Source organism: Ochotona curzoniae, unplaced genomic scaffold (genome assembly GCF_017591425.1).
Source record: "Ochotona curzoniae isolate NIBS_2020 unplaced genomic scaffold, NIBS_Ocur_1.0 contig_66, whole genome shotgun sequence".
In the NCBI taxonomy this organism is placed as follows: domain Eukaryota; kingdom Metazoa; phylum Chordata; class Mammalia; order Lagomorpha; family Ochotonidae; genus Ochotona; species Ochotona curzoniae.
Window position 1 is genome coordinate 26,440,467 of NW_024466512.1, and position 27,388 is coordinate 26,467,854.

The following is a 27,388-nucleotide window of genomic DNA, read 5'->3' on the forward strand; positions in this document are numbered from 1 at the left end:
TTGCTTAAAAACCCCTGAATATGGCTAAGTGGGGCTTCTCTCCTCTTCCACTTACAGTCGTTTAGGACAGTCCACCAGTCAGTGCCAGCTGATAAATTAAAACTCCTGAGTTTCCACAAGTTGGCTTCTGGCTCATTTCTGGAATAATTTGGTCAACTGACAAAAGTCTTGGTGGTTGAGCTTCCTGTGATTCCTAGCCTTCAGTAAGGAACATTGTACTCTAAATAGCCATTCACTGGGAAGATTTTATTGAAGAGGTTATTAGACTTTACAGCCAAAACAAAGGGGCACATCTTTTTTTTTTCAAATTTATGTTTAAATTTTATTTCTGATTATGATTACATACTTGAGATAGATGCATGCCCATGTGGACCATTGATTAGGGTGGGAAGGGTCAAGGAAGAGGGAAACTTGGATGACATCATTGCTTCTACTTTCCTTTTCCTTCTTCCTGTATCTTGGGGGAGGGAGGCAATAAGAGGAGAAGTAGCACTCAGCATCCTAATTGCATTTGTACCCGGGGATGGAGGATGGCCACCCAATGTGGAGCATGCCCCTAGGGTATTGCTCAAATGTTTTTATTTATTTATTATAGTACTTATTTATTTATTATAGTAATTATAGTAATTATTTATTTATTATAGCAATTATTTATTTATTATAGTATTTATTATAGTAATTATTTATTATAGTAATTATAGTAAATAATTTATTTACTTATTATAGTAATTTATTATAGTAATTATGTGATACAGTTCCATAGGCTCTCAGATTTTCCCTACTCTTCAATTCCATATCAATACAACAGTATAGTTCCTCATAAACAGTCATAAGTCCATCATTGTGGGCCTGGACAATGGCAGAGAGTCCAGCATCCCAATGTCAAGATACATCTAACAGTTTCACTGGGAGTCCATCCTCGATCCAGAAGTAGAGATGCACACTGCAACATATCCTCACATCTGGACATGCCAGTCTCCACTACACAGTCAATATAAATCCCACCAAGTGAAAAGCACAAAGCAAAATAGCTGACAGGAAGAAAAATGAAATTTATAATGTTATCAAGTTAAACAACATGCCACTTGATATGAAAATCTCCATTACACAGTTACTATATGTCCCCTTAAATGAAAAGTCACAAAACAAAATCAACGACAGGAATAAAAAATTAAAATTTAAAATGCCATAAAGTTAAACAACATGCACTGAATGACTAATGTGTTGCTAAAGAAATGAAAGAAAATCAAGAAACTTCTTGAAGAAAATGGTGCTACTGGGGCCTGGTGCAGTACCCTAGTGGCTAAAGTCCTTGCCTTGCACGCTCTGGGATCCCATATGGAAGCCAGTTCTAATCCTGGCAGCCCTGCTTCCCAATCAGCTCCCTGCCTGTAGCCTGAGAAAGCAGTCAAGGATGGCCCAAGACTTGTGACCATACACCTGTGTGGGAGTCCCAGAAGAGGCTTCTGACTCCTGGCTTCAGATCAACTCAGGTTCAGCCATTTCAGCTGCTTGAGGAGTGAATCATCAGATGGAAGATCTTCCTTTGTCTTGCTTCCCCTCTGTATATCTGACTTTCCAATAAAAAAGAAAAAAAGAAAAAGAAAGTAATGCTGCTGTATGATCTATGAGTCACTGAAGAATTTAATAAGACTTTTGAAGAGATGAAACTAAAACAAAACCATCAAAATCCATGAGATACAGTTTTTGTTGATCTTTGTTGCTGAGATGTGTTTCCTGTAAGAAACAAATAGATGGATTTCGTGTTTTTAATCCAGTCCACCTATCTATGACATTTGATTGATGAGTTGAAGCCATTTACATTCAGGGTTAATATAAATAGGTGGTGATTTGGTTTTGTCATTTAGCAATGGGTTGTTCATTGATTTAGTCTTCTGTTGTTATTTTACTGGGGTGTGCTTCACATTTGCAACTGGGACATGAATTAGTTCCCATATGGGATCTTGGAACTTGCAAGGTAAGGGTTTAGCGACTAGACCATTGCACCAGGACCAAGCAGTCCTCCTTCAAATAGGAGTGAAGCAGAGTTGGTATTCCGGTGGTACAGAAGCAAATCCATTGACAACTGGGGTGATATTGATGTCCTTTGGGTCAACCAGAGGTTTCAGCTTGAAGTTCTGTAAGATGGTGGTGAAGAACAAAAACAGCTCCATGCGGGCCAGGCTCTCTCCCACACATAATCGTTTTCCTGAAAGCAACAACACAGAGGACAGATATTCCTTAAATAATAGATTACTATTTTTATTTTTTATTTATTTATTTTTAAAGATTTATTTTTATTATTTTTTTTATTGGAAAGGCAGATATACAGAGAGGAGAGACAGAGAGGAAGATCTTCCATCCAATGATTCACTCCCCAAGTGAGTGCAACGGTCGATGCTATACCGATCCGAAGCCAGGAGCCTCTTCTGGGTCTCCCATGTGGGTGCAGGATCCCAAAACTTTGGGCCATCCTCGACTGCTTTCCCAGGCCACAGGCAGGGAGTTGGAAGGGAAACGGGGCTGCCGGGATAGAACCAGTGCCCATATGGGATCCCGGGCGTTCAAGGCGAGGACCTTAACCACTGTGCCACCACGCCTGGCCCTAGATTACTTTTGATTAAAAAAAGGATGAATCATAATTGAGGCCAAGTCTAGAGCCTTGGAGAAAAGGAGGGCGATGGTGCCCAATTCCTTTTTTAAGAATTATTTTTATTTTTGATGATTTTTACATAAGTGATTAAGGTGATAAGGGTCAAAGGCTACAAGAAGGTAGCTGAGACCATTGTTTCTTTTTTTTAATATTATTTTTTATTGATTACATTGCATTATGTGACACTGTCTCATAGGCTCTGGGATTCCCCCAACCCTTCCCCATATCCTCCCCCCATGGTGGATTCCTCCACCTTGTTTCAGTATTACAGTTCAAATTCAGTTAAGAATCTTTCATTGCAAGCATAGAGTCCAGCATCTTATTGTCCAGATAAATTCAACGGTTTCTTGGAGAGACCATCTCTGGTTTGAAAGCAGAGCTGGCTGAATATCATCTCAATTAAAAGCCACAACATAACATCAACATCAATTTACATTATGGAATTAATTGACATGGTATTGAGTAACAAATATGCTAAAAAATGCAAGTTCTTAACCACATCCTCTGACTACTTCATTGACATTTCAATTTTGGTGTATACACAGAACCGGTTGCTATACACCTTAAAATGGCTATATGGTACTATTCAGCTGTCTCGTGGCTATTTTCATTTTAGCATTCAGCAGTTTATAGTGTTGAAGCTTAATTTTGCTGATCTTGGCATATTGTGGGATAGTCTAAACTGGCTTATAACTCTAACAAGGCATATGTGAACAGTTGAAGTGCGGAACAGTTTTAGGAGGGGTATGCAGAGAAATCTTCAATACCTTGGTGAGGAGTAACTAATCTTTGTGTCCTACCTAGTAAGGCATGTGTGGGTCCATGCTGACTGTTTCCCGTCTGGTTCCAAGCTTTCCTTGTTGTTCTCTGTCTATCTATTCCAATTTGTATGTGTGTGTGTTGTGTGTATGTGTGTTTTGTGGTGGGGGCTTCGGAGTAACCCTGATAGTCATTGCAAGATAGGGTGGGGACCCAAAGTTGGTTCTAAGTGAGGACCAGAGAAAGCTCTCTCCCTAGTCCTGAAGGAAGCTTACTGCTCCAATGACCTTGGATCCTGCAAGGAAGGGTTTGGGCTTCTTCCATCCCATGTGGTAGATCCAAACGGGGTAGATGACCTCAGAGTTCTTGGCCTCCGAAGGCGTTCCAGTTCCCCATGGGGCTGAGATCATTATTTCCACATTCTCTTTTTTCCCTTCCTGCATCTGGGGGAAGGAGGCAGATAAGAGGAGGAGCCACACCCAGGCTCCCAACCACCTCCATATCCTGGGATGGAGGACAGCCACCTGACACCATCCCACACTCTCTGATGTGGGGCATGCTCCAAGGGGATTTGATAGTTCAACAGTTCTGAATTACTTCTAATCATGCCACTTCAAGCATGATGAAATTTCTCCAGACTCTATTTGCTGAGATAGTTCACTTTAGTCTCCATTTGCCCAGATATTCACTGCCAACACTTGACTGGGGGTAGTTGATCAATTTGTTCTGTCCTCTGTCCTCTTTTGTGGTATCAGGTGTCCTCTCCAGACTCCAATGTACTGCCATATCCTCCATGTGCACCTGGATATCTAAGACACTGAGGAGGCTTATCTATGCCTCCTCATATATATGATATATGCATGCCACGATCAGACCATGGACCCTGCAAATCTCTCAATGGTTGGGATTCTGAGTCCAGCAATTCATTTGGGGAATCCCCAAAGAAATTTCATCTGAGCTGATCCCAGACCTGATTTTTGTATGTGTTTGCCAATACAGGGTCTGGCATAGTCTGTTGCTCCAATCAGCTTATGCACATGCTGGTGGTTGCAGTTGCTGGGTTAGTCCTGCCTTCAGCTCTGTCTTCCACATGAACCAATGGGTGTTGCAACTCAGCCAGGTACTGCTCACCACACACTTGACCATTACACAAACCAGTGGGAGCTGCAGTCTAGTTGGAGTGACCTGCAATAACCCCCAACAGGCCCACCTCCTGCCCTGGTTCCCATGCTTGCTAGTATGTACAGCAGACTAGTCCAGTCTGTCCCACATACCATTCAGCTCTCATACATGTCAATGGGCATTGAAGCCTAGTTCAATCCAACCAGGCCACACACGTGCTGTTAGGTGCCACTCTGTCTAGCTATGTCTGCCTTAGTCCTGGCTCTCATGTTCTCCAATAGGAGTGACAATGCAAGACAGAGGTGCCCACTGTTTCTCTACTTGCCCCACTCCCACTCCCAGAACTTGCATTCTCCCAATGGTTCTACAGTTTACCTTGACAGAATTGCCCCCGCCTCCCCTCCCCCCCATGGCAGCATCTGCTAGCTGATGCTGTGGCAGAGCCCAACCAACCCACACCCACTCTGGCTTATGCATGCACTAGTAGGAACAGTCAAGCCAGCCTAGTTTCCCCCGATCCAGCTCACATGCAGCCAACAGGTGTTGTAGCCCTGTCCGGTCTGGTCTGCTCCTATCCTAACTCTCACGCTCACCAGTGGGAAAAGTGATCCAACAGAGGAGTCCCACACAGCTCCTCTACTGGGTTTGCACCTTCCCCCACCCCCGGGTCTCATGTGTGCTGGTTGACACCGTGGCCCAGTCTGGCATGGCCCACCTCACCTCGGCATTTGCCAGTGGGTACTATAGCTTGGCTGGGCCTGGCCTGTTTTCAATTCCAGCTCACACTAGTGGAGGCTATAGTCTAGCTGATCCCCAATCCTAGCCCTCACATAAATTGGCTTGCATTGCAGCCCAACCTAGCCTGACTCACACTCCATTCTGTTGCTCAGATTCACCAGTGGGTGATATGAACTGGCTCAGCCTCGTTTTCCACTAACCTGCGCCAAATGTATGCCAGTGGGTACCATTACCTGGCCTGGTCTGGGCTACTCCCTATCATGGTTCTTGCATTCACCTGCAGGGACTATATCTCAACAGAGAGGTTCCTCAAGCTCTTCCATCAGAACCTCTCCCTATACCAGATCTCATGCCCACTGGTGGGTCCATGGGCCAGCCCTGCTTAGTCCACCTCCTGTCCTAGTAGGTATGTGGTCTTTCCTGACTGGTCTTCACCCATTCTGGTTTTTACTGTTAAGTGTTACAGCCCAGCCAAGCCTTGTCCACACTCAGACATAGCTCATACATGTCTCAGCAGGGGCAGAGACCTCACCCAGCCCATCCTACACCTACCCTGGTTCTCAGAGCACCAGTGGGTTCTGGAGTCTAGCCTGGTCTGGCACACCCAGACCCAGTCCACACCCATGCCGAGGGACACTATAGCCATGTGCAGAGCAGACAGCAGCCCCCACTCTGGTGCTCACACTCCCCAATGGGAACCACAGCACAGACAGAGCATGCCCTTTGCTCCCCAACCAGGCCTGTTCCAAGCCATAGAGCTTGGGTGTGCCAGTGGTTGCTCTGATCCAGCTTGCATTAGTCCCTCCCTGTCTTGGCCTTTGCATTTGGATGCTATAGCCTGGCCTGACCCAGCTTGCCCCCAGGACCATCTCTTTCAGGCCTTGCTCAGTCTGCTCCCATCTGTGGCTCATGAAGACCAGACAGGCATGACTGTGCTACAGCCTGATTTCTGCACTTGCCAGTGAGCTAAGTTTGCTTGGCCCTGCCCAGTCTACCCTCTTCCAAAACCAACCCACACATTAGGTAACAGTTGGAGCTACCTTGCCTAGCTTGCCCGACCCCCAGGCCTGGACCACATGCTCACCAGCAGGAGCTATGACCCACTCAGTCCACTCCCAGACCTAGGTCTCACGCATGCCACTGGGTGCTAGGCTCTTGCCCAGCATAGTCTATCTTGGCTAATATGAACTGGTTAATGTTGTGGTCTGACTCGCCCCATACCCTGTTTTAGGATGTACATGTGGTGCTGCAGCATGAAGCTACCCAGCCTATTCTCAGCCTCAGTACCTGTGACTGTTGGCAGGTTCCATGGCTCTGTTCATCACCTTGCTCTGTCCATCACCACCCCAACTTTTGAGCTAACCAGTGGGACTTGTATTTCCACAGGGTTTGACCCACATATCCTCCACAAAAGGTACTCCTGGATCTAGTTCTCTTGTGTGCTTGTTAGTGTCATGGCCCTGGCTAATGTGACACATCCCCTGCTCCAGCACTCACTGTCAGGTACTAGGATCTAGCCCTGCTAGACAGGCCCCCAGCCCTAGCTTTTGCATGGACTGGCATGTAGTGGTCAGCAATGTTCCATGCTTACAAGCCCAACTCAGGATTTCCATGTGGGCTGATGTATCAGTGTGACCCATACAGATCTTCTGGTCTCTCCCTTTCAAACCACCAGGTCTCAGTCCCCTCACTTACCTGCAGGTACAGTAGCCCTGTTGTTGGCAGTCCCTTAGGATTCATTCCTTACCTACACGTACAGTGACCTTATCTATGGATGTCCCTATGCAGTAATTCCATGCCCCCATGACCCCAGAGCTCACTGCCAGGGGGCCAATGGGCAAAGCCCGGTGTTGTTGGCACTCTGGTTACCCGCATGCTCAGGATCTGTTCACCACTTTGCAGTGGTGTCTGGGGCTAGGGCCCTAAGTGTTGAACCCAACCTAGCTCAGGTTCCCGCAGCAGCCACAACACTGCTGGGATGTCTATACACCAAAGCAGTGAGGTCCAACTCACCTGGGTACCTCCCAATAAGATGGCAGTGGAGGAAGAGATAGGAATCCCAGCTGCCTGAGATCCCTTCACAGTGTAATTACTGTGGGAGGAGAAATCTCTTGAGCCTAGGTGTCCAATTCTTACACCCCATCTTACAGTTCACTGTGTGATGTACTAGATGGGCTAGTGTTGCAAAGCAAAAAACAGAAACAAACAAGCAAACAAACAACAATAATAAAAAAGACCTTGGAGTTGCCAAGACAACTGAGACAAAGGAAGTTTCCCTTTCACTTCTCTGTGAAGACATGGGTAACAAGAAGTTGCAGGCCATACTCACAGAATAGGGCAAGAAACTTGTTTGAATTCTCTCATTCAAGATGCCTCTTTATTAGCCCAAGTGCCTAGATACCTCTATGTCCTTTTCTATGATCATGATTATGAGAAGAAAGAAAAAAAAAACCTTTAAAAAGCCCAAGGCATCTTCCTTACAGCCAATGTTCAGTTGGGCATTCCATTTCCCACCATTCATTTTCCCACCTTATCAATTTGCTTTGAATAAAATCACTACACTTGAAATTGTTTCCTGCTTTTTATTCCTATACTAACCTGAAGAAAGAACTCACTATGCTTCGCTAGTAACAATAACTATTTGTTAGAAAAACTAGATGGATGGATGAGTGACAAATATATAGCATAGCAGGATAGACGCTTGATAAGGTATACTTGTAGCTTCTGATTCATGTTCATATGTGTAGCTGAGATCATGCAGCTCTTGTCTTTCTAAAGGTACTCCAGGACTCCCTCAGCTGTACATCCTCAGATTTTTTTTGGCTTTAGTCAGCATTAAACATAGATCACTTGAGTCATTAATTGCTCATTTTATAGTTTGAAATAATGTGCATTACTTGAAGGAGGGAATTATGTGTGGATGAGTGATAGATTGAGAGACATAATCCAAACCTTTCTTTGACTCTTCCACTATGGAAAAACACAACATTGTCCCCAAAATGAGGCTGTATCATGAGCAAGGAAGGAGCATAAGCTCTGAGGGTGGTGTTTATTACCACGCATACAGTGAAGTTTAGCCAGCCCCAGAATAGGCTTCCCCAAGGACCATTGACTCTATGATGATATCTTTCCCTCTGAATTAGGAACTGAATTTCTGTTACCTGTTGAGAAAGGCATGAAGTAGTCACTCTTCTTAAAGTTACCATTCTTGTCCAGGAAGTGTCCAGGATCAAATATCTTTGGGTTGGGGAATTCCTTCTCATCATGTAGTACTGATGTCAGCGATATTAATATGTTTGTGCCCTGGAATGAACAGACACAGGTTAATTGAATTAAAAAGGTATCTCATAAATGGAGTTAACATTGAAGTTTTTGTAATCTCTCTGATCTCTGGTTGGGTAAGTGCTCATCTAAAAAACAGTGGTGGCATTTCTACTAGACATACAAGTAATAAAAGGTATGCATTTAAGGCCAGTGACATCCTTGTTAAAAGAAGTTACAATTTCACTTTAAGGTGTCAGCACTTCAGCAGTTGGGTGTCAAATTCTCTGCATTTGTTCTCCTTATCACCACATAGACAGTAGTGCAGCTATTTGCAACCTGTTGCTCTTTTGAATCCCTTGTTTCAGACATATGGTTTAAGATGAAAGATTGTGTTGGCTCCTGAAATGTCCAGAAGGATTTCCAGTCTTTTTAGACCAAGAATCTGTTCTGATTAACAATATTCTCTTGCCGAATTACAACAAGTTCTGTTGAAAAATCGGGTAAAATTGAGTATTTAACACTGAAATGAACTTTTTTTCCTTTTGATTTAAAACATAGCAGAGCTCTTTCTTTTGTACATATCTAAGCCTGCTGCTGAACATCATCCTAAACTGTTTGGAGGCATTATCATGGTACTAGTTAGCAAAACCTATCCCAGAAACAAGTCAGAGGGTGACTCTTGGAGTCTTTATTCATTGGCTGGCACTGACTGGTAGACTGTCTCATACCACTGTCAGTGGAAGAGAGAAGTAGCCCCGACCAGCCATATTCAGGGGTTTTTAAGCAATGATAATCCAATAACTATGAGAGCACAGGCACATGATACAAAGCATTCAATCAACCAAGCTTACATCAGTGCATAATACAAATTATTCAGTCAAATGCAGTGGTGTGAAACAGACACCCAATTTAAGCATCATGCACTTTAAACTATTCAATCAGTAACAGCTGTATCCTGTCTAGTAGTGAAAAACTGAACCAGGCAGACAAGCCCTTCTCATTTCATGTACAGAAACCAATTTGGGGCAATCAGTTGACTTCCTGAGCTGTAAAAGAAAAGCAAGATCTCAACCTGGAAGGAGATACCATCTTATGATAAGTACTCTCACTCCCTTTTCAGGACTTTGTGAGAACCTGAGGTTGTAGACACATCCTGGAAACATATCAGCAGATCTATCATTATGGTTACATTTTTTATTATCTGGGCTGTCACACTTGTAGAACCCCAAATTGGGTCCCCTTGCCAGATATGTAGAAAGCTAATCACTGGGGTGGTGGAAGAAACAGGTGTCTATTGCAATGCATATAGCAAGGAGCTTGGCAGCTATTGCTTAATTTCCAGGCTTCCCAAAGAGTCAGGAATGAAAGTTCTTACAGAACAAAAATTGGGGCTGAGAGATGCATATGTGCAATGCTTCTGATTGGTTACTGATGTCACGATCTTCAGAAAATTTACCGTGGGGTAAGGGTTACTTGAACATAGTTACAAGACTTCCTTCCAGACAAAACTGGCCATTAAGGCTCTTATTTACTGGAGAAGCAAATGACTCCTGGGGAATCACTCCTTTAAGTCTGAGAATTCCTTTTGATAAAATGCAGCAAAGACACCTGTGTTAAGGAAGACAGACAAGGGCACCTGGGGCTAAGGGAAAGGACATGAGTCTGGACATGGTCTTTTATATTATAGGGATTTGATTTCACTCCTTCCTACTACTCAGTTCTGATGGAACAATTCTTCTGGTCCATGGAACTCTTTCCATTCGTGTATGTTTGAGACTTTCAACATCAGTCAGCTCTAGCCTGCTAGGATGTCTCTTTAGTAATCTGTTAGCAGTCACATACAGGTTCCCCAGAGAGATCTAGATACAAGGTAGCTGATTAAAGATGATACAATTTTGTTAAATAATAGGATTTAATATCTCCCAAAGAGGTAGGAGTGAGTCAGTTACCTATTTTTTACTTCAGAAATGGTAGTACACAGTGATCTATAAGCACTACAGTGGACTACCTATATATGCACTGTTCCATCCCCTGCATCACATCACAAGCAGCTGTTCTCAGATGTATCAGTGAATCTTAGGTGGCCAGATTCTACAACAAGATTAATTTTAAAAAGTTCGGATCAATGTTTAGTCCTCATCCTTACTTCTCGGGTAAGAGATCAGAAAGCTTCCTCAGCATTTTCTTCTGGTGCTATACATAGATTCTAGCATTAGGATTGAAAATAAGCAAGGATTATAACTACTTTGCATTTGTCTTTTGAAATGGGCCCCGCCAGCATTCCATTAGGGCTCTACGGCCCAGTTGCCAGTTCCTATGTTAAGGCAAGGAACCAGGAATGGCATGCCCCTCCGGTGGGGCTAGTGGAGAAGGACTTCACTGCTTTAAAGCAAACTTTCAATAGAGATCATAGCCCCTAACAGTCCTTACAACAGCAGCTAATGTAATGAGATTATAGGGCTTACTTGTTGCAGAGTGCAAGAGATCACACTAGACAAATACAGGATTGCTGAGAGTCTTAATTGGACAAACTTGGCAAAGGCAGCTCCCATCACTCTAGGAATCACCAGCATGTTTGGATTCACCCCTTCCTAACTACTAGCTGCAGGTACTAGGCAACCATTCATCTGATCATAACAGAAATTGGCAGACAAAGCTACAGTGGCAAACTAGTCTGAAAGGAAACCCTGAGAGGAACAAATGAAGTTCGTCCATTAACTGAAGATCTATGTGCAAGCTTCCCCAGCAATGTAAGTTATCCTAAGAGACATGCAGCAAACACATTGGGCACACTTCCAGAACTGTAAACATTCACTTCTCCCTGGCTTCTCTGCCCAGGTTTCATCACTGCTACGCCTCACTTATACATCTATGTCCTTTGACTTACCCAAGCAGTGAATAGAGGGTAAGGAATACAGACATACATGGGGTGTATTCAGAGGTTACCTCTGTTCTCAGTGTGAGGAGTGATTCAAACATCCCATCTTGGACCTGGTGCAACTTCCTGCTTCCCTCCTCACTGCTTGTGAACTTTGCACCGTTTGGTGATCCACCAATGAAACGTAATCTCACCTCTTACCTAAGAATCCCAGTCCCCAATCTCTCCGGCTCCTCCCCTTAGTTTCCACCCACCTACCTGTGGCTCAGATAATCTCAGCCACCAGTTCCTGGGGCTAGCACACAGCACACACAACCCCTTCTTTCTCCTTCCCCTTCTCTCTTCCCTTCCCTTCTTACCTGACTTTCTCTCCCTGTCCCCCTCCATCCTGCCCCTTACCCTACCCTGGCAGCCCCCATCCTGTCACCCTGACAAATGTGTCCCTTCTAGTTTTCTCCACCTCCACCCCTGCTCTTGTTTCTACTACCCTGTTGGAATAAAAAGACCTCCTAATATCTCATCGCACCTGGTGTTTTTCCGGCTTAAGGCAAAAGGACTTGGTTGTGGGAATTAACTGAGCAAAAGAGCATAAAAGCTTTAAAAACTTTAAGTGCATTTAAAAAACCTAACACTCAGAGTCTGACACAGAGAGCAAGTCGGGACAGGGGAAGCCAAGAATCAGAGAACCAGAGCAGCAGAAACATGAGAGAGAGAAGAAAGAGAGAGAGCCCCTATTATGGGCCTTAATGGGGATTGTAAGGGGTGCGGTTACACAACAAAGCAAAAGACCATGAAGGTCAGGGAGGCATGGCTTCCAAGCTTGAGATCCTGAACTAGCTGCCGAAGACCACAACAATGCTAAGATGCATTTGGAAATGTGTACAACGAATAGTGGCCAATACAGTCAAGAAAAAGGAAAACAAATCTGAAAGACACCTCTGGCCAGATATGAAGACAAGTTATGGAACTTTTCAGTTTAAAGGTATGTAGTTTGGAAATAGCATTGAATCCATCAGGCTGCCAAAACATGTGAGATTTGTTTTTGTCTCATATTTTGTTGGTGGTGACTGGAAGAATACTGTGAATCTGGGAATTTCAAGAGCATTGAGAGGCAGTGTGAGAGAAACACTCTTACTTTGGGGATGAAGTAGTTTCTGAATTTAACGTCACACGTCACTGCATGGGGCATACTGATGGGGATGAGGTCGATGTATCTCTGGATCTCGTGGATGACAGCGTCTGTGTAGGGCATGCGGCTCCTGTCCTGCATGCAGGGGCTCCGGTCTCTGCCAATCACACGCTCAATCTCCTCCCGGATTTTAGCTGAGAAGACATAAGAAAGAATCAATGAGAAAGAGAAACCCAGCACAGTTGTCACAGAAACTTGGAGTTATATGAGGCATTGGGTTATCCCAAAGGTTTTTAACTGTGAATTATTTGTTTTGCACATTCTTAGACATGTAAAAATAAGTGCAGTAAAACGGAAATATGTGACTCTCTCACAAGATAGGTGTAATGGTGAGTTTGTATATGTCAATGTAAATAGAATAATGAAAAGATGACACATTTCAAAATACAAACATAATTTATCACATAATTAATTCAAGAAACTGCTATCTTTGCAGGAAAAACATCAGGAGAGAATATTGGTTTTTGCCACTTAGGGAGTGAACCAGAAAATGGAAGATCTTTCTCTTTGTATCTCCTTATTTCTATAAATCTGCCTTTCCAATAAAAATAAGTAAAATAATATAGGAAATTTTTAAGGCTACATTTTACTATAAATCTCTATATATGGCCTCCGACTTACAAGGGGTTTATGCCTTAATAAGTCTTTCATAAGTTAAAAAAGTAATCGGTTTGAACTATCGTAGTTCAGGTACATAGTTCTTTTTGCTAATATTCGCTGTCATGTAACAATTGTAGTGAAGGCATTTAAGATGTGGCAGGCTTATGAAGTACTGTTTTAAAAAAATAGACATTCTCATCTGTACTTTACTTTTTGGTTATGCAGCCACTTTAACATTATAAACATTTATATCCCTTATAAATCTGGTCAGAAATCACTTCTGATTGGGTAAGTTAAGTAGTCTTTAATAGGTAGAATACTGGGTACAAGTGCTCCAAAGTAAGATCAGACTAAAAATGATAATTCTTAAAAAAAAAAAGAGAAACTGGTTTATGCACTAAACGTTTTGTGCCTTGGTCTAATATTAGCACGATGTCTGTGTAAAATGACAGAAATGAACCAGTGTTGAATCATGCTGTGTATTCCATCATGCTACATTCTCTTGGATTGCTAAATGTATTCTTTCCAAGAAGTTCAACTGAATTTATTGGATTCATTTGCTGTCACCTGTGATAGATGTGTCATCATTTGAGATTGCAGTGGGAAATAGAGCCTAAAGTTATTCTCCTTACCAAACCCACATTCTCGGAACCACATTACTATGACGGCTTTTGTGTCTCTGGGCATTGGATGTCTTAAGCTGAGTACAGTTTAGGGAATCATTCCTAACTGCAAGGAGGCACTGCTCTCCTCAACACTGTGATCTGACCTGTGACAAATCTGTACTATACACCGTGTAAATGGCTGACAAGTCAGTTGCAAACTGAATGTACAAACTTTAGCCCTGGTGCTGAAATCTGCTGAGTAGTCCTGATTTCAAAGCGTGTTAAAAAAATGTGCGAGTATCAAGTGTCAATCAAGCTGAAGATGAAACACTAATTAATGTTGAATTCTCATGCTTTAGGCATACTTTCTTTTTAGGTTTTTCAGTTCTCTGCTTTTTTTTTTTTAACGGTAACTGTTTCATTTAAATTTCCTGCACACTGACTTCATTGTGTGATTGAAATAAAATTGCAGTATATACACGTTAAAAAAAGTCATCAGTTTATAAGCACACTAAATACACTTAGCCTCTCAAACACTACAGGTTAGATTAGGCTCAAATCCTTACAAAGTCTAAAACTGATTGAAATCACCTAATACAAACCCATTTGTAATTCATTGCATGTAGTACATTGTCACCTCTTGTGACAGTGGGACTGACTGGAAACTCCAGCTTGCTGTCAAAGCCCAGTTTCACAAGAGGATATCACATTGTAGAGGGTTGCCTCCAGAAAGATCAAAATTCGACATTTGAAGCATGGTTTCTACACGGAAGTGAATCTTTTCCACACCCCAGTAAAGTAAAAAACGTTGTAAGTCAAATGACCACACAACTGGGACTATTTGTATATATGCGTCTGTCTGTGTTGTGCATGTTTTGTATATGTACATCTGTGCTGATTCAGTTGCCAGTTACCCTCTTCAAACTCTTTCTCCCTAAATGCGGCATTTTTGAATCATTCTGGCTGTCTTCTTCTATGCAATTCATAGTTCTGAACAACGCTTCCATCTATGCTCGAATGTCTTGACCTATCCAAGTTTAGACAACATCTTGTGACTTCCTATCATTATATAAAAGGATTGACATTTCCATCTTCACCTCAAACCAAATATAGACACAATCAGATCCACATAGTTGGTGCACTTCAACCAATTATGCTATCACGTCTCTGTTTTCATAGCAATTTTGACTATACACACACACATATAGTGTAAACTATTATAACCACATGAATGTTGATAATTATAACTATGTTACTTATGGTACAAGTTTTAATTTGTTTTGAACGATTTATGTCAATTGGCTGGTTACCTTCTTGTGTTTCCTTCCAAAGGCTCAGTGAAACTCCTTGTAATAAATTTTGAAACATAAAACCACAGATATTAATTACTTCATTTGTTTTATTCCTACCTTCCCTCAACACTACTTCACCTACTTAACAAAATCTGTGTTGGTTAGCTCTGTGGTTAGCTCTGAGATGGTTAGCTCTGTGGGCTTCCTCCTCATGAAAGACACGTTAAAATCTTTTAATACATTGCTGCTTTCATATCTCAACCAAAAACTGTGTTGTCATTACATAGGCTTCCTGCCATGTCCTCCTCATGATGGAGTGAAGCCAGCAAGCAAGTTTTCCAAGAAACTAAACTCACACGTGAGATACTTGCTATCAGATTTTACTTAGATGACCCCTTTTAGGAGCGTAACCTCCTTGGCTGCCTCGTTAAAACCGAAGACAAAAGAGATGGTCGGTCATTCGTGAGACCCTCGTCTACCGCTAGACTAAATTTTCTCCTTCCTATATCTTCAAACTTTGTCCTCTTTGTTTCAGTTCAGCAGCAAGAACAGGGACTGGGTCTTCCGTACATTTCAAATACTGGGTGAAGCACAGAGTCAACTTTGTTTCTGAGGACGTGAACATAGGGAACACAATTTCTGGCAAACCTATGAATCTGAAAAATCTTTTTTTTTTTTTTTTAAACACAAGATAATACAGTTTGAGAAATCTGATGCCTTGATGATTCCTAATGTTTTACACATAACTTGACTTGTTTCTGAAAAATGTTGTGATTTTAATTTTAACCTTTTGTGTTTGATCCTGTGTCTTGGGGTGGAGGATTTTAATTCTTTCCCTCTGCTGGAAATTTGCATAAGCATTTCTGTCTTGCTGGTGGCAGGTAGGTCTTGCCCTTATGGTTGTAATTTCTAAGTTTCAGATTTCAGGAAGGAGAAAAGGACCAAGTGTGAGGAGTGACTCGAACACCGGCCCTAAAGGCTTCCGCCATTTTGGACTCTGTATTATTTTAGATATCTGCTTTGCTTTTCGCAGGGCTTTCAAATTTCATGCCCTTCCAGTTGCCCACCAATCCCTTGCAGCCCCTCCCCCTAATCCCGCCCATCTACCAGTTCCCTGTGTCTCTGACAATCCCATCCACCAATGGCCGCCCTTCCATTCACTTCCTCTTCCTTCCTCACATCTTCCTCTCTCCCCGTGAGTGTGTTGCAGCTTCGCAGTTCGGCTGCTGTCCTCCTCCATCCTCCTTCTCATCCTCCTTCTCATTCCCCTTGCAGCCCATCCTGCCACTACCTCCACCCCTGACTGTCGTTCCTGCCCTGCTGGAATGAAGAACCTTCTATGTACCTTGCTGTGCATCTGGCATTTTGGTTTATGGTGGCAAACTTATCCTGACGAGAGGACTTGGCTGCGGGGAAATTAGCTGTGCATAAGAACCTGATCACATATAAAAACTGACACGGAGTCTCGAATTTCAAGATGTGGACTTGTTCTCTTGTCTTCATCCCAGCTGTGTTTGCTTGTTTCTGTGCTTCTGCAGCGTGTCCCCGCCCACAAGACCTCTTAGGTATTTGTTTCTCCAGACTTTCCTATGGAAGGAAGACATAGAGGGACTCACAGCGATGGCCTCCTCACTCAGCCTCCATCTCCCCTCATTTACTCGACCCTCGGTACCTGCGGAGACCGTCTGAAGGGATTTTGGAAAAGCAGATCAATTTTTACAAATCAGGAAATCTTCATTCTGCAGTCTAGGTTGCAGTCTCATCTCGGCTGAGGTGGTTGTACCCTTTACTTCTGTGTTTCAGAAACCCATGGCAGAACCGTTACCTTCTATGCCTCTGACAACTTTGAAAGGACTTATTTCTGGTTGTAACTACTGTATAAATCCTTTCCGGGGGTTGCCGAAATAGAAGTCTTTCCTGCTTCCACTCTTACGAGAAAATCTGGAATTCTTTAAAAGTAAGTCTCTGAAACAAAGGTATTCATCAATTTAACATTGGTCACTTAAAGAAAAAAAAATTTTGAAAAATACTAGTTCAATTAAAATAGATTTCTGGAATAACGGAATTGTTGTAAGCACACCTTCTTGCCTAAATCGAAACATATTTTTGAGGAAATCTACCTTTTAGAAACTTCTCAGGCTACTTTCGGCAACTTCACTGAATTTCTAAAATTTATGCTTAATCTTCCTTAAGGAAAGATTATTTTTTTTCATCCAGTAAGAGGAGACTTCAATGTCATTTCCTGGAATGATTTCCATAAGAATAAATCAGTAATTTTAAGCAGTTTCTTTCTAAGTAAATGGATACATAGCCTTAAGGCAACTCCTGCCAGCTATTGCCTGCCAGCAGTCATTTCCGGTGGCAGTTCAGAAGATCGAATGCTGCCGTTTGCTACTACTCAGATTGTTCTCTCACTGTCATCACTTAATTGTTTTACTCAGTTTGTGTCAAGGCAGTTGTTGCCATATGTTTTTCAATACCGAAAATTTTAAAGCAGGAATAATACAGAGAATGCTAGCAGTGTTTGCACAAACTTGTATAGTAAAATTTTGCCCTGCTCACCCTCTGTGCTCATACCTGTGACCTCAGGGTGCTTCAGCAGGAGCAGAAGCCCGTATCTCAGGGTGGTGCTGGTGGTCTCTGTCCCAGCAGAAAACAAATCAGCTGCAGTGAATGTCAAGATTTCAAGGGTATATTCAGACTGCTGGTTGTGCTTTTCCTGTGAATGATTCAATGAAAAATTGTTTTCTGAATTTAAATAAGTATAAAGTAAATCAGATTATATAGTTAAGCCACCATGTGAACTAAAGCGAGTCAGCAGGTAAAATCTTAATGTGAGATAGTGGATTGTACAGTAGATGATCCATTCTTTATTTCCTACACCCTTCTTTTCAACATCCCTGTTTTGCGGTAATATCTATACATTTGGTTATTGCTTATAGTGATATTTGTATTGCTAATGCTTGAGCTCTTTGTAGAAGATTGAGCTTAGGACTGTAGAAAAAAAATAAGAGAAGGTGGTTGGAGTGAGGGAAGGAGGATGTCTTTCCGTTCTTAAAACTGTATGTATGAAATACATGACGTATGTTCCCTTCATGCAAATGGAAGCATGAAGAATTTGAAAATTCACTATCTTGTGTTTCACAATTTACTCAAAGTTATTTGCTTTCAGTGAGGTGTGCCTTCTGTTCCCTCAGGCAGATTGTCATTAGCCAAAGAGTGGAGTTGAGGGTTTTAGTGAATTTTAATTCTTCAGGATATTTCATGCAGATTGCTACACACAAGAAGTACTTACAGTACTTGTATAGCATGCCTTTCCTGATCATATATACATTGCAGGTAAATTAATAAAGAGAGCCATTAAATGTCATCAACTAACAAAATTGTTATTCATACTTCACCTGCTCCATTTTGATCAGGAAACAATCAATGAAGTCCCTAGGGTTGTTCACATCTAGGGATTGTTGGTGTTCTTTTACTTTCTCCAAAATAAAATTGATGATAAAATGCATATCTTCAATAAATTTGTTATGACTCCCCGGTAAATAATCAATGAGAACTGGAAAATTATTGCAGATCTAAAAAATAAACAAAATTATTTTACCAAATCAAAACATTTAGTTCACATTTATTTATGTTCATACAAATTGCATGAAAAGTGCAGGTTAGAAATTTTAGGTTTAAAAATATTTTTAGGGAATTTTAGGTTTAAAAATATTAGGGTATTTTACAAGACATTTATAGTCAGACTCTCAGAGAAATATGTGTGGGGGAAAACTTGGACCAGAGGTTTACATTTGATGCTCATGCCCTACAGGTATGCCCTCAAATGTTATTTTAGAAGTAAAAAAGAAATGGGGCTGGCATTGCGGCTTATGGGTTATTCTGCTGGCCTGTTTTGAGTCTTGGCTGCTCGTATCTGATCCAGCTCCTTGATATGCCTGGGAAAGCAGTGGAAGATGACTCAAGTGCTTGGACCCTTGAACTCATGAGGAGAAACCAGATGAAACTCTTGGTTCCTGGTTTCATCCTGGTCCAGCCCTGGCTGTTGCAGTCATGTTAGGAGTGAACCAGCAAATGGAAGATCTCTCTATTTCTCATTCTTTCTCTGAAACTCTGCCTTTCAAACAAATCTTAAAAAGAAATAAAGATAGATTTATGTTAAGTCTATAATTTTTCAAAACAAATATTTCCTATAATCTGGAAATACATGGTCGCACGAATGACCACAATTAATATTTTGTAGATCACAACAGACATTAAGGAAGTTTGAGTTCCTAACAGTGAGCACAATGTTCATCTCTGCTGTTTCTCACTTGCAGCCTCAGATGTAGAGCAATTATTTAGAACAGGGAGAGTTTGGAAAATGCCATTCCATCCTGTTGAACATTTTATTGATAAAGTTGCTTTGCACAAGAAGAGTTCAGCCACTTCTCAAAAATCTCATGAGTGTCTTTTAAAAAGTAATGCAGGACGTATTAGCTTAAAATAGAAAGATCTTTTGTCCAGTGGTTTACTTCTGAAATGGGCACAATGGCTGGAGCTGAGCCAATCCAAAGGCAGGAGGTAGAAGCCAGGGGCTTCTTCCGGATGTTCCATGTGGCTGCAGGAAACCAAGTCACTGGGTGATCCTCTAGTGTTTGCCCAGGCCACAAGCATGTTGCTGGATGGGAAGCAGAGCAGCCAAGACATGAACTGGTGCCCATATGGGATCCCAGTGCTTGCAAGTGGGAGGATTAGGCAATTGAACCATTGTGCCAGGCCCTAACAGAGTATTTCAGCCAAGAATCGTGCTTCCCAATCATGGTATCCTCCACGAAATGCTCAATGTCTTGGTCTATGTCTTTATTCATGCTTTTGTACAGCCAGCAAAGTGCTTTATGAAAATGGGTGCTGGGGTCCGTGCAGTAGGTGTGAATAACACGAAGGTGTGAAGAGAACAGCTCCCCTGCTTGGCAGGGCCCAGGGGAGCTTCCAGCTGTTTGGCAGGGCCTGGCGAATTTCTCTCTGACCACCTTGACACAGTTTCACCCCCTTTTGCATGGACACTCAACCACCCCACTAAGAATTTTGTAATCTATTGAGGTATGGTTTGCCCTGTGAGATGGCTTTTGCAATCAACATGAGCTTGAGAGTTAATGTTATTGATAATGTCTTGATGAGTGGGCCTTTAACTGCACACAGGAGTACAATTAAATCCATGCCATTTCTAGACACCTTATTTTGTGCCTACCCATTGCCATGAAATCTGGCCCAGACATTTAGCATGCTTTCTGGGAAATGGCTTGATAAGAATTTTACAAACTAATGAAAGTGATGAGAGTATGGGCTGAAACTGCTATGACAAAAAATTTAGCTACTGGGACCCTAAAAGCTATCCTGTTACTGGGACCCTAAAGGCTATCCTGTTATAGCTACCATAATCCTAAAGGCCATCCTGCTATGACAAAAAATATAGTTACTGTGGCCTTAAAGGTTAGCCTGCCCTTGCAACTCTTTAGAACATAGAAAATGTAGTTGTTTTAGCTGCTTTCATAATTTTTTAACTAGAGGAAATATAGGATGATTTTACTAACATCATAAAAATATACTTTTGATTATTGTTTGATTGTTTCTGAGGTTGTAGAGCCTGCAGTTGTAGAGGGATTTAATGTTTGAAACTTTTTGTCTTAGATCTTTATGTTTTTTCTCTTTTGATGTATTTCTCCAATTAAGTGATGAATAAGCTGTAGAATAAGAATTGTAGTAGGAGAGTATTCCTGAATAAGATGTGTTGTCTACTGAGAAATCCTTAGCGGCAACATCAGAATGGATAATGTCCTGTCTTAAGGTGAAACAATTTGTAGAATTATCTTTAGAGACATTCACTTGTCCATTGTAGAGTTGAAACTTAAATGGAGTAAACATGGTTCATTGCTAATTGCAATTCTTTCTACCATTATAACTCTTGCTTTACTTGTTTAGTTAACAAACTGTGTGAGCTTGCAGGCCAAATGGCCAGCGTGACCTTTAGTGCCAATGGCCCCCAATCCCCATAAACCAAGACCCCAGACTTACTAACCCACACATAATTCAAGGTAGGGGTCTGGTTGTCACAGGTATGCTAAGGATAGAACCCAGACTTGAGGAGAGCAGGCGGGGCTGGCAAGCCAAGATAAACAAGGAATGTGGAATCCTTTCTCACTCAACTCTCAAGCAGTTGTAAATTGTGCTCCCCTTGAAGCTATGTCAAATTGCCCCTAAAGAAAACTTTGTAATTGTACTGCTTGGGGCCACACTCTGCGGTCGAGTGGGTGCAACACCATGTGGGTGCAACACCATGATGTAAAAGGTCTGTGCCAGAGCTTGTGACTGTTTCTGTATAACTAAAGCAGACAGCTTTCTCGCATTGTCCACAAAGATCTTGGAATTGTAGTGGCCCATTTCTCTTCTTTCTACGCCTATTTCACACACCCTTCTCGAGCTCTGAACTCAGCTCGAGCTGGACTCCAGCAATGGGGCTTTGGAGCTTAGTGGAAACCCCACTGGTCAGTGAGCCACTGAGTTTGAATGTCTGTGAGGTATTTTGGCATGGGTAAAATACAGTGTGCAAAATATAGTGCTTACCTGTAGTAGTTCCTAGATGTCCACTGATAATACTGAGCTCAGTGCAGAACTTTAATGTCCTAAGAGTTGCTTCACAGCTTGGTCAATTAGAATGATCAATAAATGACATAAATACTCTCTTGTAATAAAAGGGGTTTGATCTCACCTGGATCCATGGGGAGCTCAAGATACTGAGGCCTTCATTCAACAGTTTCAAAAACTTAAGAAAAAATTTATCTGTATATTCAAAACGGTCCTGGAAAATAATGGAGCAGATCACATTGCAAGGAGCACAACCTAGGATAGAGGTGGGATCACAGGGCGACGCTGAAAAAAAAATATTTACAGACATTTGTTTTACAGAAAAATTTCAGCAGTATACATCAGCCAGTCAACTTACACCACCCACGTGGTGAGAGGAGGAAAGAATTCATACCAATACAACTCTTTGATATCTTTGGCTATTTCTAGCAATAATAAATATCTTAAACAAGTGTCACAAAGTGTCTAGTTTGTTTTTTGAAATGGGAAAGTTACACATTTCAGAAGTGAATATAAATTATGAATCAGGAATAAACCTAATGCTCCAAGTAGGAGTGATGGTTAATAAACTAAGATACATTGAATTTGTTCAAGCACTGGTATTTCGATATATAAGGATACAGCATATATAACAGTGCTCACTTCTGCAGCACATATACTAAAATTGGAATGATACAGAGAAGATTAGCATGGCCCCTGCACAAAGATACAGCATATATAACAGCTATAATGAGAAGTGAAAAGAGATTCACCTAAATGAAAATATTAGAACTAATTTAAGTACAAAAAGTAGTTAGAGCCCATGGAGTACAAAATTTGACAAATCAATGTTTACATGTCCCATTTGGCCAGTGGCCCCGATACTGGCCCTGTCAGTTCTCTGCTGCCTTCAGTAGCTTGAAGGGGCTCAATTTGTCATCACATAGCTGGTAGAACCAGGCATGGTGGTAGGTCTGTGATGAGTTCCTCCATAGATTGCCATATGGAGCCAAGAGCCTTGTTGATTAAAATTTGCAGAACTAGATGGAATAGTTGTGGTGAAAGTGGGCTCGTTATCCAGTTCTGGGTCTTAGTGGAAATGCTTCTAGCTTTCCCCCATTCAATATGATACTGGCTGGTGGTTTGTCACATATTGCCTTGATTATGTTTATGCATGTTCCCTCTATACTCAATTTGCTTAACATTTTAAAATTTATCATAAAAGGATATTACATGATATGAACTAATTTTTCAGCAATTGTTGAGATAACCATATGGCGGTGATTCTTCATTTTACTAACATGATGTGCATCGTTTATTGATTTGGATGTATTAAACCATTCATGCATCCCTGGGACAAATACCATTTGTTCTAAGATAATCCTCTCTTTTGCAACTAAATGGATGTGATTAGAGACCATTATGTTTAGTTCAAGAAGCCAAAATCCAAATAGACAAATACTATATTTCTTTCTCAGAACAACAACAAAACCCACCTGAATGTGTAAGAGTAAAACTGAGTAATATGCTATGATTTAATTATTATTTCTATAACCCCTGTTGGTATTCTTGTGCAAAAATAGTCTTTCTACTTGTGAAACACTAGATTTGGTGGAAGATTTTGCCTATAATTGTAAAGGAAATCACAAAAAGTTAAAGAAAGCAAGCAAGGAGAAGCAAGGGGGGGAAGGAAGAAAGCAAGAAATATTCTAGCTATGAAATCTGTTCTCTTCATATGAATGAAAAGGTTTTAAAGACATAAATGAGCAATGAGTAACAGCAAACCTTCCGGTTCTCTAACCCAGGATAGGAACCTTTAAACATGACAGAGCTGGTAAGATTTCAGAACAAAAGTTCATTCTAGCTACAGAGACAGAGGAATTTGTGAAGACATGGAATTTCTTGTGTGTATATGTCTAATAGGTAAAAATTGGATTTTCAAACTTTTGCTTCATTTAGGAATGATACTTAAGAGCAGTATAATTCAGATCCAAGTAAAAAACTCCAGATCACATGAAAACACATTAAGAATTACTGGAGCTGACAGGGGTGAATAATCACCTTAAAATCCTAACTCAAATTTCAATAAAAAGGACAAAAAATTAGAAAAGAAAACCTTGACGGCAGAGCAAAGTAACAGGGGTAGGTATGAATGATAGTTGAAATCAAGGTAAATTTTATAGTTCCACATTTGTTTGATCAGAAGAAGATTACGCTATTTGAAATAGATTATGCAGTAGGCAACATGAAAGTGTACTGGTAAAATTTTTCATGTGTGATTTATTTCCAGAGAAATTGCAAAGAATGAGATTTTGTGATGTAACTAAACCAGATGTTGGCATCATAACTGGTAGAAACAGCAAGCCCCAGCCTTTGAAGAAATCCTCAGGCAGGTCAGTAAGGCTGTCAAATGTAGCCATGGAAAGTGAACTCACATGCCGCTTGATTTGGTTTCCTAGGAGTAGAGAGAGTATTTTCACTGTGAATGCTGGCATGTTGTTCATGGTGAAATGCTGTTGAATCGAGACTTTACAATGTTAAGAGAAGCACTGTCTTTCTTTAAGAAAATGAAGTTCATATACACACACTTAGTTGAGCCATTGCTGTTGTAGTTAAATCCACATTTAAAGGAAGCTAGAATGAGGAGCCAGAGGAGGACTCATGCAGGTATTCCCAAAAGAGACAAGTATTCTCAGTTCACGTGAGGACACAGACACTGCTTTTCATCACCACCATAGAATGAAGAAACAACATCCCAGGGATATCTAACACTGATATGCTGTCTTCTGATTCAGGAGTGAGAAAGTAAACTCTCTAAGCTTTGGCAGATGTTCTGTGTATCACCTAGTCATTTTTGTCATCATCAATATAAATGCCTGTTTCAATAAACACCTTTATGATAAACACTGAAAAAAAAAAAGAAAATGAAGTTCAAAATCCTCTACCCGCCTGTTGTAAAAGTTTAAAAATAAAGAAACAAATGTGGACAGACAGAAGATATCACGGCGTTTGACAGTCATGCCACAGGTAGAATCATCCATGTCCACAAACAGCATAGATACACATAAGCTTTCCTGGCTCTCTGCTCCAAACTATCATTGCTCTAATTGGGAGCTGACTGCAGAGTCTCAGAAGAGAAGGTCTGGAAACCCATAAAATGTTTCTGAGGGCACTACAGAGATGAAGTCAGTATGAGAGGGTCAGTGGTGCAGAGTAAAAGGTCACCCACCATTGGTTTTCCTCAATTCCTCCACCAGGTAGCAGGCCTCCTCTTGAATTCGGTTCTCAATACTCCTCTTCCCCACCCCGAAATTCCGCAGGGTGGTGATTGAGAAGCGGCGGATCTCTTTCCATCTGTTTCCATTGCTAAGAATGAGTCCTGCCAGGAGGAGAGTAGAGATTTAAGAGAAGGATCCTAGACGAGGAAGAGGGAAAAGACACTCAGCAGCCACATGTATGGACTAAGCTCTCTCGAGAAGCTCTTGAAGTTTGTGGTTTTCATCTTCTGTCTCTTTGCCACTCTCTAGAACATTCACACATTTAGGAACAAACATGCACACAGACGCATATACACTCACCAAGACCTTTATTGATTTTTTCACCCAATGGGAAAGGGCCTCTCCCGGAAAACTCCTCTCCCAGATCAATTAGTGCCTCCTTCACAGCCTCGTATCCATGCAGCACCACGGTGGGCTTCAGGCCCAAATACAGGGTGAACACAGGGCCGTAGACTTTCGAGAGCTGGGAAAAGAGGAGCAAAATTTATCTAGAGAAGCCATTATTTGGTTTACATATTGTGTTATTTAAGCTTTCATTTAAAACACATGATTCTGTCATACACATTTTCAAATAATTCTGGACTTGATTCTTTAATGTGATTATTGTGGGTGCTTGAGATGGTATATGGTGTATCAAGAACTACAGTATATGGTTTATATAGATTGCCATTAGCTCACCACCTTGAAGCAGGTTTATGTATTCTGCATTATAAGTGGAATTGAAGACAGATAAGAAAATCAAGCACACAGTGTCAAAATTTGTACAACAGATTTGCATTTGAATCTTGTCTCTGTCAGATTCTGATGCTTGAGTACAGCCAGTTCCCAGTGCCACCACATACAGAGAAAATCCCGCTGACCACTTAGGCATTATCAGCACAGCTTTTCCTAGAGGGATTGTTATAGCATCCTCTTAAAAAAAATTACCAGGTCTGTGAGTCTTTAAAAATGATTGTGGGTGACAGTAAGACTCACTGTACTTGAGACTGTGGAGATTTGCAGCACAAAAGAGAGAGAGTAAACCCAAGAACAAATGTAGGGGCCGGTATTGAGGTGTAGTAAGTTAAGCCACTGCCTGCAATGCTGGCATTCCTAATCAATGCCAGTTTGATCTCCACATGCTCCAGTTCCTATCTAGATCTCTGCTCATCCACCTGGGAAATCAGCAGAAGATGGTTCAAGTTCTTGGGGCACATGTACTTATTTGGGACATCTGTGTGCAACTCCTGGCTTCTGCCATTGTGATCTTTTGGGGAGTGAACCAGTGAGCAGAGGTCTCTCTCTCTTGGTGTGTAATTGACTTGAAAATAAGCAGTTTTATAGTTGTATTTATATCTTCAGATATAAATGTGCTGCTGAATATAAGATCAAAGAGATTGTTCCCTATGTTTTCTTCAGAATCATTTATGATTTCAGGTCCTCTAGATCCCATTCAAATGGAATAGAATTGCTGGTTGCAAGAGGCCTGGATGGTTAGGTGGATGAGAGAGATGAAAGATACTCTTCAAAAGTACTTAGTTATGGGTAGATAGCAGGGCTACTTCCAAATTTCAAGACAGCCAGTTATAGAGAGACAAAAGGTAGAAAATTGATTGTTTAGACCTGGGCATAGTGGAAAGAGGCTGGATGACATGGATGATATGGATATGGAGCATCTTTCTTGATTGATAAAATGTTATAAAAACTGCTTAAAGTTTTAATTTGTATAAATTTGTTTTAACTGTACATTTTAGATAAGTGAATTGCATGATATTTTATTTAGTCTCAGTAAAGCATTAAGAATGTGGATATAGGGTCTGGTGCAATGACTCAGTGGCTGAATCCTTGCCTTGCATATGCACCAGGATCTCATACGGGCACCGGTTTGTGTCTCAGCTGCTGTACTTCCCATCCAGCTGACTTTTATGGCCTGGGAAAACAGGGAAGGATGGCTCAAAGCCTTGGGACTCCACACCCCCATGGGAGACCCTGAGGAAACTCCTGGTTGCTGGCATGGATTGGTTTAACTCCAACTGTTGTGGCTATTTGGGGACTGAACCAGTGCCTACAAGATTTTTCTCTCTGTCTCCCCTTCCCTCTGTAAATTTGCCTTTCCAATAAGTATAAAGAAAATCTTTTAGAAAAGAATATGTTTATAAGGAAAATTGAAATTATGTTATGACAAAAATTAAAAGAAAAAATGAGAAAGGAAGGATGGGAGATTGAAAGAGGGAGGGGTGAGGGAAGAACAGTTTTCTCCTTGGAATTGTATCTGTGAAACACACCAAACTATTTTCTTTATATTAATATATTTTTAAAGGAAAGATAAATCCAGATAGATTTAAGTAGCCTTAATAATGCATAGACACAAATAGAATTAACCCAGAAAAGCAACAGGAGCACTTTATAACAACTAAAATGATAG

At 41.3% G+C, this 27,388-nt stretch overlaps 1 protein-coding gene and 1 non-coding gene across 3 annotated transcripts in view; one reads left to right on the plus strand and one right to left on the minus strand.

Annotated features, from left to right (window-relative positions):
- Positions 1-1,616: 1,616 nt before the first annotated feature.
- LOC121164304 (cytochrome P450 2C15-like) overlaps positions 1,617-27,388 on the minus strand; it is a 31,246-nt gene continuing 5,474 nt past the window's right edge. The window contains exons 2-9 of one of the 2 annotated variants that reach the window (XM_040992424.1): positions 25,285-25,447; positions 24,936-25,085; positions 21,852-22,012; positions 18,502-18,678; positions 17,678-17,819; positions 12,550-12,737; positions 8,434-8,575; positions 1,617-2,209 (exon numbers count right to left, since the gene is read on the minus strand). In XM_040992424.1, the coding sequence (XP_040848358.1) occupies positions 2,028-2,209; positions 8,434-8,575; positions 12,550-12,737; positions 17,678-17,819; positions 18,502-18,678; positions 21,852-22,012; positions 24,936-25,085; positions 25,285-25,447 (1,305 nt within the window). In that variant the 3' untranslated portion in view covers positions 1,617-2,027. The remainder of the gene's footprint in view (positions 2,210-8,433; positions 8,576-12,549; positions 12,738-17,677; positions 17,820-18,501; positions 18,679-21,851; positions 22,013-24,935; positions 25,086-25,284; positions 25,448-27,388) is intronic. The other variant, XM_040992425.1, reaches the window with a different exon arrangement.
- LOC121164409 lies at positions 22,362-22,468 on the plus strand. Its single transcript, XR_005885083.1, has one exon. It is a non-coding gene; the product is annotated as a U6 spliceosomal RNA (small nuclear RNA).